The following is a 13714-nucleotide window of genomic DNA, read 5'->3' on the forward strand; positions in this document are numbered from 1 at the left end:
TTTTTTTTTCCTCACTAGTGATCAGCTGTGGAGATCCAGGTGCAGTAGCAAATGGCATTCAGTTTGGAAATGATTTCACCTTTAATAAGACAGTCAGCTATCAGTGCAATCCAGGATATGTGATGGAACCTGCCAGTTCATCTACCTTGCGTTGTGTAAAAGACAGTACTTGGAACCAGAGTAAACCAATTTGCAAAGGTGTGCATTTGAAAAATAGATAAAAAATGCAATTTTCGTACTGCGTATTAATATCTAAAATAAATATAAATGATAATACACATACAAATGCAACTAAAACATGTGGATAAATATTAGTGTAAAATTTATATTGTATAAATGTCATGGCATAAAATAAGTTATAATACTAATATTAAGGACTGCAGTAGGACAAAATCAGTCTTCAGCGAAGATTACCAAAATGCTTGGCTGAAAATTCTCAGGAATTAAGTATCCATTTACTTTTATGGCTCTTTTGTTTTGAATTAAATGGCCAATATTCCACAAGGGGGTCCTCCAACCAAGCTTGTCATTAAAGAATCCTGTGTTGCAGTATTGTAGTTATTATAAATAATCATGAGAATAAATAGCTGATTACAAGCGCTAACATAATGATCATAATAGCTGAAAGGCAAATAAGATAGTGTGGTGAAAATTCTAAGCATTATTGCCAAAGATCAGGGAGTAAATTCAACAGCTCAGGGCATTTGCTGCCTACAGAGTGCTACCACATCTAGTATCACTTTAAAGTGTTGTTTAAGTCTAGCCTGATACTTAAATTTTGGCATGTGCAGTTGACAGACCATATTTTCTGTTGTAGAAATCACTGGGGGGGTGAATTTAAAGATGTGCTCTTTGTTGAAAGAACTGATGCATGAGTGCAAACTTGATCACTCCAGATTTCATCATTTTGTATACTTTTTCAGAAGCAGGCATACATCAGAATAATTCTAAATATTTGTAGGCATATAATTATGAATGAAGCCAATGTCCATTGTCTGCTGAAAAGAAAGCAAGAAAAGGCCATATAAAGAGCTTTAAAATAAAAAATTAATATTTTTGTTAAATGTGTATCAACAATAATTATACCTAACTCAGTAGCCTGTTACTAACAGTGATCACAAATGAATTTGTAGAGAAGAGACTCAGAACTAGGTGAAGTATATAATGTTGCAACTTCCAGCAAGCTAGAATTCAGGGACTTCTTAGGCCTAGAGGTGGTATTTTTGTATTTAAATTGCTTTTCAATTTATTACAGTTTGCTATGTCAACACTTTTTTTTTTTAGACCTGAAAAACATATATTTATTTACTTATTAGTTACAAAAGTATAACAAGATATTATGTTATACTCTCCTAAACCTTATAAAATCTTGACATTACAACTTCTCTTTTTATGATCTAGCTATCACCTGTGGCCCCCCTCCACCAGTTCTCTATGGAAAAGTGGAAGGATCTGATTATCGTTGGGGTGCTAGTGTGAGTTACAGCTGTGCAGAAGGATATCAGCTATCTAACACAGCTATTCTTTCCTGTGAGGGTCGAGGAGTATGGCGGGGAGACATCCCACAGTGTTTACGTAAGTTTTCAGTGTCCATTGTGTTGGGGTCTCAGACTTAGTCAATTTTTTTCCTCACAGGTTAAAAAGCACTTGGCTAGATCGCATGCTCTGTTTGCCATTTGTTTTCCAGTTTCTTTAGCTGTCATATTCTGACCTTCAATGCTTGAAAATTGTCAAGGCCCTGACAAACATTTTTCCCTTTACTTAGTTCAAAAATTTCAAGCCAACTCATTTCAGAGTGAATGATGTGAAAACTACATACATTTAGCATTGTTTACTTTGAGATTACTTGGTGAACCAAATCTAATAAACATTTAAGTGTCTCAATTAAAAGGTCTATTTTTACAGGTTAATTTTGATGCTTATATTAAATATAATAGTGACAATTATTTTAAATTGCTGTCAATAATTTATTTGAGCTATAATACTACATAGATAAATGAACTAAGATAGCATTTTCTCTCATATTCAGTACTCCTGATTTGAACTTTTCTTTTTTTGTATATTAGCGGTGTTTTGTGGTGACCCTGGTACTCCAGCAGAAGGACGCTTGAATGGAAAAAGCTTCACCTACAGATCTGAAGTTAGCTTTCAGTGTAGACCTCCTTTTATTCTGATAGGCTCTTCAAGAAGATTTTGCCAAGCAGATGGTACTTGGAGTGGAATACAACCAACGTGCATTGGTATTAATTACCATTACTTGTGCTATTTCTCCTGAGAATATAATTGATAAACTACTGCACTATCATGAGTCTAGCAACTAGCTTTTGAAATGTAGAAAACTTCTGTGTAATATTTAAAAAAAAAAAAAGTTTATATTTTGAGTTTAAAAGCATAGGATAAACACAGTCGCATATGAAATCATTTATAAATTTACATGGTTGCTTGTCTACTGGAAATGCACAGTGTCAATAAATTAGTTCCATCTATTTATAGAGTCTTTTAGATACACAGAAGATTTTGACAGATTAAAAACTGTATTCTGTCACCAGAGAGATAAAGGCACTTGTTAGAATCAATCCTAAATCAGAAAGATTTTTGAATCCTATGAATGTGACTGGTACAGTTCAAAAGAATGAAGTGTGCAGGATCTGATCATTTGAAATTCTGGTACACTGCTAAGTGCTGTCCATTTCTCATTGACTGATGTACAGGTGATAGGCTTTTAGCATGATACATAATCCAATTAACCATGGGAAATGCTGGACACCTGTAACTCCCACTGAAATCAGCATTTGACCCAGTGACTTGATAAAAAAAAAATATTTTGGTGTGATCATAGAAAAAGACTCTCATATTTCTAAATAAAATCATTCTAATGTGGTCTGTAGCACAGTTATGTTTTTCTGTGTCTCAGATATCGGCTCTGTGGAAGAGCTGAACTGAGCACTCAGGGAGAAGTTTAAGCGCATTATTATTAAAAGCATCTTATATCTGTAAAGTAGGAAATAAATATTCAATACAGTTCTTTGAAATGAGTTCAAAACTTCTTCTGTCCATGGATTTTATAAGCTGAGCAATCTGTTATATCCATGTTTTTTTAACAGATGCAAGAAGGTTTACAGAAACAAAATGTAAGGTGAATCAAATTTCAAAATGGTATCATGTCAATTTTGTTTATACTTTATATAGCATAATATAGAGGTATATGAAAATTCAGTTACATATTTCTATTATTAGCAGTGGTATTCCAGCTCATGATAATCTGTAAACAGTCCTTGACTTCTCAATATGTTTGACTTTTATTTTCACGTTAGGTCAACATCCACCTAACTTTTGAAGATTTTAGTAATATCAGTCCAGATGAACTGTAATACTCTTACGATAATCAACACTAAAAGGGAAGTTGACTGAGAGTGAAATAGCATATGTTGTATGTGTCAGTTTTTCTTCTACAGAAAATTACGAATTGTTACAGATGAAGTATAGACACAAATTATGTTCTTCAAATTGCAGTCTGCACAGAAGCAGACTTGACTGCCAAGAAGGAATCACATGGTACAGAGACATCCATCAGATCTGGTGCTTTGGCACTCCCAGAGAAAATACACCATCAGAATGTGAAGTGGGCATGAGTGAATCAAAATTAATTTTACATTGTGTTAATTTATACTTACGAAAATGATCATTTATTTTTATGACCATTTAATTAGCCAAATTCTATTGACGTATCTTTTTTTGTATGGGAAAAGGGCTTTATTTTTATTCTTCAGCAACAGCTGAGATAATAGTTTGTTTGAAACATTTATTTTCATGATGACATAGAGCAAATTCTATAAGACGTAAGTATTTTACTTGCTATAAGAAAGCAGATTTTTTTTTTGTTGTTAGAAATCTGACTTAACCGTTGATCTCTTCATTGGATTCACTGTTGGATTTCATTGTATATTGAAATACATGCATGTATTAAAAATGTAATTATTACTGTTATTACTCTATATAGATGAATTAATGTTAGTAAATAGTTTTAGCCTATTCTTTCTGTGCAGTAGTAATATCTGTAAATGTTTCATGTTTTACAATAGATCCGGCTCATAATACATGTACAGACCCTGGCACTCCACATTTTGGAATACAAAACAGTTCCAGAGGTTATGAGGTAATTATTTTATTTATTCCTAAAATGAAAATGCATTTAATAATCACAAATACATTGACTTATCCATAGGCTTAATTGTCTAATGTAAACTTTCAAAAATTTCAACACTTTTTTTTTTTTTTTTTTTACATATAGTTTGAAGAAAGAAATTGTAACCTTGCAATACATCCTGTATTCTCTAGGAGACTTCAACAAGGAGGGCTATTTATAAATTGGTTACCTAATTTGACATGACATGATATAATTACTTTGCTTTCTGATCATAATTCTGTCTTACACTGATGAATAGGCAGTAAATACCTGACAACTGAAGATCTGTCTGATCCATGAAGTCCTTGACAAAAAAGTCTGTGTCTTTACTAAATTATCAGTTTATGTTACATTTTATTAAGTCAGAGAATATATATAATTCTGCGTGGTGGATGCAGTACTCTGATTTCTAAACTGCTCAAATGAAATTTGTTTTCCAAGTGACATCATAAAAGTGACTGAGGAAATAAAATGGGTGTAAACATAACAAATGCACAATCGTTATTCACAAGGGCTGCACCAAAAGTAATGCCTCCTATTTTACTGTGTTGACCACAATATCAGAAGCAGATGTTGATCGTATGGTATGGCAGTAGAGATTGAATCTTCCCAGCAGCATTCCATTACCTTTTGTTGCCTTGTGACAGATGGCAGCAGAGGGGCAGTCTGACAAAATGGTGTCTGAAGTATGTACGAATCATCTTTAGAGCTGGAAGGGACCTTTAAAGATCATCTAGTCCAACTCCTCTGCAATGAACAGGGTCATCAGAGCTAGATCATGTAACCCAGAGCCTGATCCAGCCTCACCTTGGAAGTCTCCAGGGACAGGACATCCACAGTATCTCTGGGCAACCTGTTCCAGTTCCTCACACCCTCACTCCTTATATCTAACCTAAATCTACTCTCTTTAAGCTTGAAACCATTTCTCCTTGTCCTATCACCACAGACCCTGCTAAAGAGTCTGTGCCTTTCTTCCCTTTAGCTCCCCTTTGGATATTGAAAGGCCACTATCAGGTCACCTTGCAGCCTCCAGGCTGAACAGCCCCAGCTCTCTCTGCCTCTCCTAATAGGAGAGGTGTTTCAATCCCTGGATCATTTTTGTGGCCATTCTCTGGACACGCTTCAACAGATCTCTGTCTCTTCTGTGCTGAAGGCTCCACATCTGGATGCAGTACCCAGGGATGGGACTTCACCAGCACAGAGTAGAGGGGCAAGATCACCTCCCGTGAACTGCTGGTTGTGCTTCTTTTCATGTAACCCCAGATACAGGTGGCTTTTTGGGCTGTGAGGGCCACATTGCTGGCTCTAGTCCAGTTTTCTGTTCACCAGTACCCCAGTTTTTTTGTTGTTTGTTTGTTTGTTTTGTAGAACTGCACTTAATCCTTTTATTCCTCAGCTTGTACTGGTAGTGGATGTTACCTTGACTCAAGTACAATATCTTGCATTTGGATTTGTTGAATCTCCTGTGATTCAGCTGGACCCACTGCTCAAGCCTGTCTGTGTCTTTCTAAATGGTATTCCATCCCTCTGGTGTGTTCACAGCACCCCACAGCTTGATGTCATCAGCAAACTTGCTAAGGGTGCACTCCACCCCACTGTCAATGTCACTGATGAAGATAATACGGAGTATAGGCCCCAGCACTGACCCCTGTGGGACACCACTTGTCACTCATCTCCATCCATCATGGTGCTGTTGACCACCACTCTCTGGACTCAATCCTGCAGCCAGTTCCTCATCCAATGAACAGTCCAACCAGCAAATCCATATCATTCCAATTTGGAGAGAAAGATGTTGTGAGGTACCCTGTCAAGGCCTCACTGAAGTCCAGATAGATGACATCAGTGGCTCTTTCCTTGTCCATTGATGAAGTGATACTACCATAAAAGGCCACTAGGTTGGTCAAGCAGGATTTGCCTTTGGTGAAGCCATGCTGGTTCCACCATATGAACTCTTTGCCTTCCATGTGCCTTCACATAGCTTCCTGTTGAAGCAGTGAAGCAATGGAGAGGAATTTAATTCCTCCATACAGAAAAAAATGGCACAGACTGATTCACTGATAGTTGCTGAATATTTATGGAGACCCAGCACTGGAAGTTAGCACAGTTGGGTGGTGAGGTGTGCATTTCAGCAGTGGCAACAGTGACATGAAAGACAAGCTATGTCCCAGATGGCCATGCACAGCTGTCACATTACAAAGTTGAATGCAAGATCTTGATTTTCTCATCCATTAAAATCAAAGTTTGCAACCAGGAATCTGTGTACGGAGCTGAATATCAGCTTCATTGCTTTGGAAATGATGGTGGGAACATTAGTATACTGAAAAGTTTGCACCACATGGTCCCATGAATGTTCATACAGAAACAGAAAGAATGCTGTATGCAAGTTTGTCAGGACCTATTGAACCAACACGAGGCTGAAGATGACTTTTTGCTGGATCTCATAATTACTGGTACTAAGATGTGATGTCACCACTGCAAGCCAGAATCAAAATGGCAGTCTGTGCAATGGAGAACTGTGAATTCCCCATTTAATAAAATTTTTAAGTTGCAGCACTCCGTGAGTAAAGTGATGCACACCATCTTTTGGGATAGAGAAGGGTGATCCTCATGGATTTCCTGGAACCTGGACAAACCACCAATTCTGACCAAAATATAACGATGCTGATTAATCTGAAGGGTCGAAATTCCAGAGTCAGGCAAAATAAGACAACTTTTCTCTTGCAGCTTGATTACACCAGGTCTTAAACTATTTTTTTAGTCAATGACAATGTCATAGCAGCTCTGAAACAGTGAGTCACCTCCACTGGTGCAGATTTTTATGAGCATGGCATGCAAGCTCTTGTTCATTGCTGGTGAAAATGCATAGCTAATAGCTAATTGAAAAATATTGTTTTGTAGCCAAGAATTTGTTTTATCAAATAATGTTTTTGTGTTCTTTCTATCTGCTATATTTTCCATAGTAAGCATTACTTTCAGAGCAAACTACATACACTGATTAACTTTATGTCAATAGATTCTTGAGGTATAAATATTTGTGACTTGAGTCTGAAATGTATATACTTATTTCTGAACCTAGAGCAATGTGCCACATGATGTTATGATCAAATTAGTACTGTTACTTAAATAATCCTTCCAGTGTTTATTGTTATCCTTCCTCTCCCGCAATTCTGCTATCTGTCACTGCTGTGGCTCTCAGCTTCTTAACTCTTGTCTGAAGGAGCCCAGGCACTTCTTCCCTAGCCATGTCTTGCCCTCACCCCCAGCGTGATTCTTCTAGTAATAGGTGCAGTTGTCTCATTTTGCTTTTGTGCCCGTCCCAAGCATGGCTTCAAAAATAACTGTAATTATTGCATCTTGTATGATCTTTTTATTTTATTTTTCTCTCCCGCTTTTACCTGCTTTACAAGTTGTCTGACTTTATATCAGAATAATACTGGGCAATTCATGTTCTAATTTCAGTTGAATACTTTTGCTCTTTTCTGGAGGTAATGGCAGATTTTAATTTCTTCTGGACTGTCTTTCTCAAGTATGTTCTTTCACTCAAACTTAAATAATAATTCTATGTTAAAGGTGTATATAAAAAGTACTATGATGAGATCATTGGTGCAAAAATATGTAAACTTCTCTTAATACTAGTCAAGCAGATATTTTTTTTTACTATTATTTTTGCATTTGTAAGTAGACAGTTTATGACATGGCATGACCTGCCTGATGTCAGGCAGCTGATCTTTACTGTTTTTTCGTTTTGTTTTGTTTTTTTCCCAATCTACTATCACTTCTGTATTGCCCCATTTATTTTGTGCCCTGTTTCATTTTATACCATTTTTGCTTCACTACCCTGTGGCATTTGCAATATGTGTGTTTTTGATGGTTTTTTTCCATCAAAGTACTATAAAAGTATCAGACTACTTTTGTTTTTACTTTTTTTTTTTTTCCTTAAATAAAAATAAAAAAAAAATAAAAAAATAGAACTCTGTAACTACCCTGCACCTAGACCTTAAAGTTTTCCTTCATCTTTTGGATCAGTGAGAAAATATTTGCAACTCATCATTACTTATTGTATCGTAACTGGCAATTTCACAAGAGTCAGAATGACAGTCAAGACTAACTACATTCTATTCTGGTTTCTGCTAGACGCGCTGTGTGTCCTTGGCAAGACACAGAGATTAATCTGTTTAAAAATAGTTACAAATAGATAAGCCTGCAAAGCGATATCAATTTGACCTTTAAAAATATCAGTTGATTTCCCAGACCACTTCAAGAAGATCCAGCACTGCATTTGCTGAACATCTATCATGATAATCTGTTCTAGGTAACTGATTGTGTAGTTAACTTAGGTGGCCATTTTTTTGGAAGATACTGCCAATTTTAATATCCATTGAAGTCCTTCAAGGCTTTCACATTGTAGAGCTATCGGCAGTTACATACCTACAAACTGTTTTTATCAATAGGTGTTGGTTAGTGCTCATTTGCAACTTGCTTTCATTTTTTCATGTGATGTTACTTTATTAATAAATTGTATAATTACAGATAGTACTTACTTTTTTTTTTCATTTCACCTGATCTGTACTGCCAAGGTATTCTATGTAAAACCAAAATAATGGCTTACCAGTAAGACCCACATCCTCAAATATCTTGGCCTAGAGTTATATTCTGACTACTTTTGTCAATACTATCAGTAAATCTGTTTTACTAGAACTTTCACACAATCTCTTTCTTATATTATGAAAGGTCTTCCTTCATCATTTATTTTTATCCATATTTCACACTTCTGTCAGTGCAAGTCTACAGAGAGCTTTCTCAGTTGTTTTACACGTTCTTATGGAAAGATCATATCTCAGTTTACTATAAAAAGTCTTAACATTACTTTACTGGTTGAACATCTCGGGTAAAACAGGTATATTATAGTAACGAATACAGTATAAGGAATTGTGGCCTCGAGTTTTCTGGAATTTAATTATGGATGAAACTGCTTACAGTTTTTTCTATTTACCTTCAAATATTTTTGATGAAGTAACACAATGAGAAACCTTTGAAGTAGATTTTATGGTCAAGTTCTGTTGGAATATGTGCAGTGATGTACAACAAACAGATAGGTATTTGTTATTTAGTTTGTCACATTGTCACAAACTTGTAAGAGGAAACGTATGTCATTCTTCTCCATGTGCACAGCCTTGTTAGTATTCTTCCACTTACTGCTTTCGAGTAAGATTATTGTTCGTACTTTTCATATTATTAAAAAAAAAAAAAGCTTAAAAACGGTAACCAGAGGACACACTTCTGAGAAAGAAGTATTTCTCTATTAGCTTACCACTGTCTTGATATCTAATTACACACGATGGCTACTTCTTTCATCTAATGTTCTGTTTTGATCCTTAGGTTGGAAGTACAGTCTTTTTCAGATGTAGAAAAGGTTATCATATTCAGGGATCTACAACCCGTTCTTGTCTTGCTAACTTAACTTGGAGTGGCATACAGTCTGAATGTATTCGTAAGTGCAGTTTCTTATCTAATTAGTTTGTACACTGTGCAGTTTTGAAAGAGTTACAGATTAATGCACATGGAAATTTTTTTTATAATAAATTTACTCATTTTATAATAATTTAATCATTAAAAAAATGTTTTTCCTCTTTAACCTACTGCATTAGCTGTTTTAGGTTAATCTTTTATCTTTGTGTGTGTCTGTGTATTGGATTAACAGAGAACAGAAAGTGGCCTAAAATTAATTTGGAATGTTTTGGAGTTTTTTGCTAGATTTATGGAATCATAAGCTAGAAATTTACCAAAATTCAACTTTTCTGGGCTACACATGTAAACAGTTAGTGTAGTTATAGCTCTACATCTAAGTATTATCATTATAATAATGTGGATATCTAATAAGTATTGTATTAAAATACGCTGATCAAGACTAAAATATATTAATTAGAATGATCTTATATTCTTATCCCATTTTAAATTAACTTTGGATATTTATAAATCAATACCATGTATAACAGACAAAGAAGCATAAAGCCTTCACATGGAAACTTTAGCTCATTTGAAATTTATAATAAATTTATTTATCACAGTAACCACTCTGTATTAAGGTTCTTTAAAATGGAAGTGATACCTTAAGCTGTGACAGTACAGTGTTCAAAGGACATGCTGTTACTTGTGCTTCCTCTCACTTTAATTATTTCCAGTCTTGCTATCGTGATTTGGTATTTTGCTCAAAAATATCTTTTTCATCTTCCCACAAGCCATACACTCAAACTATTACTGTTACAAGCTATTGATGTTTCTAAAAGGTATACAAAGTTTACCTAATGACAGAATATGTTGGCATGCATTTGTTTTCAGTTAAACTGGCTAATCCTGTGGATGCTGTTTGCTATCATTTTCTAACTCTTACAAACCCTTTGCAGCTCATGCATGCAGGCAGCCAGAGACACCGGCACATGTAGATGTGAAAGCAATAGATCTTCCTACTTTAGGGTATACTTTGGTGTATACCTGTCAGCCAGGATTTTTTCTTGCTGGTGGATCAGAGCATCGGACATGTAAGCCAGATATGAAATGGACAGGAAAATCACCTATTTGTAAAAGTAAGTCATTATTGAGTGATATGTTGTGCCCTACTTGGATGGATTTCATTTTCCCCAACATTTGGCTTTTATATACTTGGACTGAGTTTTCCTGATTACTGTTTAAAAAATGCATATGACACAATAGGTTTTTATTTTGTGAAAGAAACCATTTTAAAAGTTAAAGTAAGGACAACATCTACAATTCATCGCAGAGAACATGGAGGTATGTGTATGTATGTATATATGTATTCACACATACATGATTTTACTCCTTACCAGCAAACAAGAACAACAACAAAAAACAACATAATAGAAAGTATTACTCTTGATTATATTTTTCCTAATGTTTATGGCATAGTATTAAAAGAGTATTTCAATGTCTTCAGTGTTTAATATGTGATAATATATGATTTTCTAGAAGTAAGAAAAAAATATTTCACTGCAGTTGTCTTTTAGACAGGAATGCTTTTCGACTAAGAAAAACATCCATAATAAAAAAATACCAACAAACTAATAAATAGATAAATTAAACCTTTGTTTGAACCTGATTCCACTTTTATTCATGTCCATGTAAATTTCCTGTCATTTTCTTATAATAACTCTGAGTATGTAATTGTGAGGGCTGAATTTGGCCTCTACATGTGAATAAACATGGATAAGTATCTAATTCAGCAAACCTAAAAAGTTAATTTTTGTAACAGGAGCAAAAGAAAGGCAGTCGATGCCATGGGAAAGATGGTTGTAACACTACATGTAGGTCTAATGTGTCAAAGAACTCTAAACAGATTTGAGGTTAGAATTGTAATTCATTTTATAGTTCTTAGCTTCAACTAGAGAATTATAATCTGCGCATAAAAATTAATCTTACTCTAGATACGTAAAAGAAGATTTTTTATGGATAATATTAATTAATACATTGAGGTAAAAGTTCTTGTATGCTTTCAGTTGATTTTCCTTTTTATTGTCATGCAGTCTTTAGATATAATTCTCTTTGTGCACTTCACACTTTTTGTTCTATTTTATCACTTAAACAATCTAATTTGTGTATTTCTGCTCCTAAAGAGAAAGAAAAAGAACCAAAACTTATGTAAGACAAAGTCTACTACCAGACAGTGATTTTCAAGCGTCTAATAATATGAAGCCACAGCTTTAGCTGAAATCAATAGACATAACTGCTGAGAACATCAGTAGTATAGCAAATGATACCTCTTGTGATTCTTTCCCATGATATCTGATTGTGTCTTCTTAATCCAGATGTCTTTTGCTAATCTGTAGCAAACCTTATTAATGCAGTTTGTTATATTTAGCATAATATTATGCACAATTAGATATAGTATTTGTCCCCTGAATAAGGCTCTCTTTTATAGCAGAGACTGATATAAAATTGTAGACCTAAGTGTATAAAATAATTACATAACCAGACAACTTTCCACAGTAAAAATGTTGCTTTTCTAAATTATTTTCTCATGGCTTTTGTTTAAGTGGTTAGGTTTGAACATGTTAAGTATTCAAGATGTCAGTTACTTCTGTTTTAAATATAACCTTACTGCATAAGAGATAATTGCATTGATCAGGCATTGTTTTAACATTCTACTAAAAAGTAACAAATATGTTCATGAAAATGATAATTTGTCTTTTTACTTGTAGGTAAAGGAGTGAGAGAAGTTAATGAAACAATAACTAAAACTCCAGGTTTGTATACAAGAAGAGTTTTAGATATAAGCAAATAAATCGATTCACACCCTAGTTTGCTATGAATGATAAAACAACTTCCAATATTTAAAATAGGCATTTTATATCTTGTTTCAAAAGGAATATAAATGTTGAGGTCATTCATAATAACAAGTACCACATTAAACCTACTCTATCAAATTCTATCCCCAACAACAATTTTCTAATTTAAACAATACCAATTCCATGAACACATATACCAAATATATATATATATATATATATATATATCAAGGCAGAAAGATAAATCATAAAAACAGGAAGTAGATTTGAATGAGTTTTATATCAGAGAGATTGCTATAACTGAGAGCCTTATAATGAGCATAGACTATAAGTTTAGGGTCTGGGTTCAAAGTTCAGTCTTATACATTGTAAGAAACCAGGAAAAAAAAATTAATCAGTTTTAGAAATTTTCTTGGCCTTTATTTTGTAGAAACTCTAATTTTTTTTGTACTCTATGCCAGGGTTTTCTGAACTGTGTGGGCCATAGGAACATTTACACAGTCACTTTTGCCCTCCTGCCAATGACAAAATAGTAATATGTAGGGTAGCACCTTTATGTAGATCTTTCAATCATTTTCGGAAAATGAGGCCTATTCTTTTTACTGTTTTATTTAATTCTGAACAGATTTTTTTTTCACCAAATAAATGAGTTTGCAACTCTAAATTCTGAATTTTAGTAAACTACAGGGAAAACAAGATGAATGCTTAACAGTCACAGCAATTTACTGAAGGACTCTGAAAAACATATAAGATAAAAAGGTACTTCTGCTAATAATTAACCTTCCCCAAGGATATTTATATTAAGAGTGTCAGGTGAAACCTAAAATAAGTTCTTTCCAAACACATCACTTCTACAGATTTGCAGTAATTCAAGCCATAGTGTATATTCATTATAATTAAAAAATAATCTTCTTTTATTGGAGAATTCACCTCACTCAACAGCTAAGCTATCCATCAATATGCTACCACACAGGTTTTGAAGTTCAATGCAAATTAAAACACAGACCAAATCAAATGCATTCGCTTTGCAGAGCATCAGTATCTCACCACGTCATGTTGCTTATGACCTGTTTTAGTTGTTTTAGTATATAAGTGATATTTGAAAGGTATTTTTGAAAAAATATTGACTATTTTACTATGTTACTATTGAACATGCCAGCAGTAGTAAGCAAGGATTTGAAATTGAGTAATAAATGCAATGGCTAACAATTAAAAGTTTTAAGCTTTT

General features: G+C 34.2%; 1 protein-coding gene across 1 annotated transcript in view; it reads left to right on the plus strand.

Moving 5' to 3' along the window:
* Nucleotides 1-22: 22 nt before the first annotated feature.
* Nucleotides 23-13714, plus strand: part of LOC109366375 (CUB and sushi domain-containing protein 1-like) — a 27044-nt gene continuing 13352 nt past the window's right edge. Inside the window, exons 1-7 of the mRNA XM_019613583.2 lie at nucleotides 23-198; nucleotides 1402-1575; nucleotides 2067-2240; nucleotides 4083-4156; nucleotides 9566-9677; nucleotides 10591-10770; nucleotides 12400-12444. Of these exons, the coding sequence (XP_019469128.2) occupies nucleotides 123-198; nucleotides 1402-1575; nucleotides 2067-2240; nucleotides 4083-4156; nucleotides 9566-9677; nucleotides 10591-10770; nucleotides 12400-12444 (835 nt within the window). The 5' untranslated portion in view covers nucleotides 23-122. The remainder of the gene's footprint in view (nucleotides 199-1401; nucleotides 1576-2066; nucleotides 2241-4082; nucleotides 4157-9565; nucleotides 9678-10590; nucleotides 10771-12399; nucleotides 12445-13714) is intronic.

This window comes from Meleagris gallopavo, chromosome 2, assembly GCF_000146605.3.
Source record: "Meleagris gallopavo isolate NT-WF06-2002-E0010 breed Aviagen turkey brand Nicholas breeding stock chromosome 2, Turkey_5.1, whole genome shotgun sequence".
Taxonomy (NCBI): domain Eukaryota; kingdom Metazoa; phylum Chordata; class Aves; order Galliformes; family Phasianidae; genus Meleagris; species Meleagris gallopavo.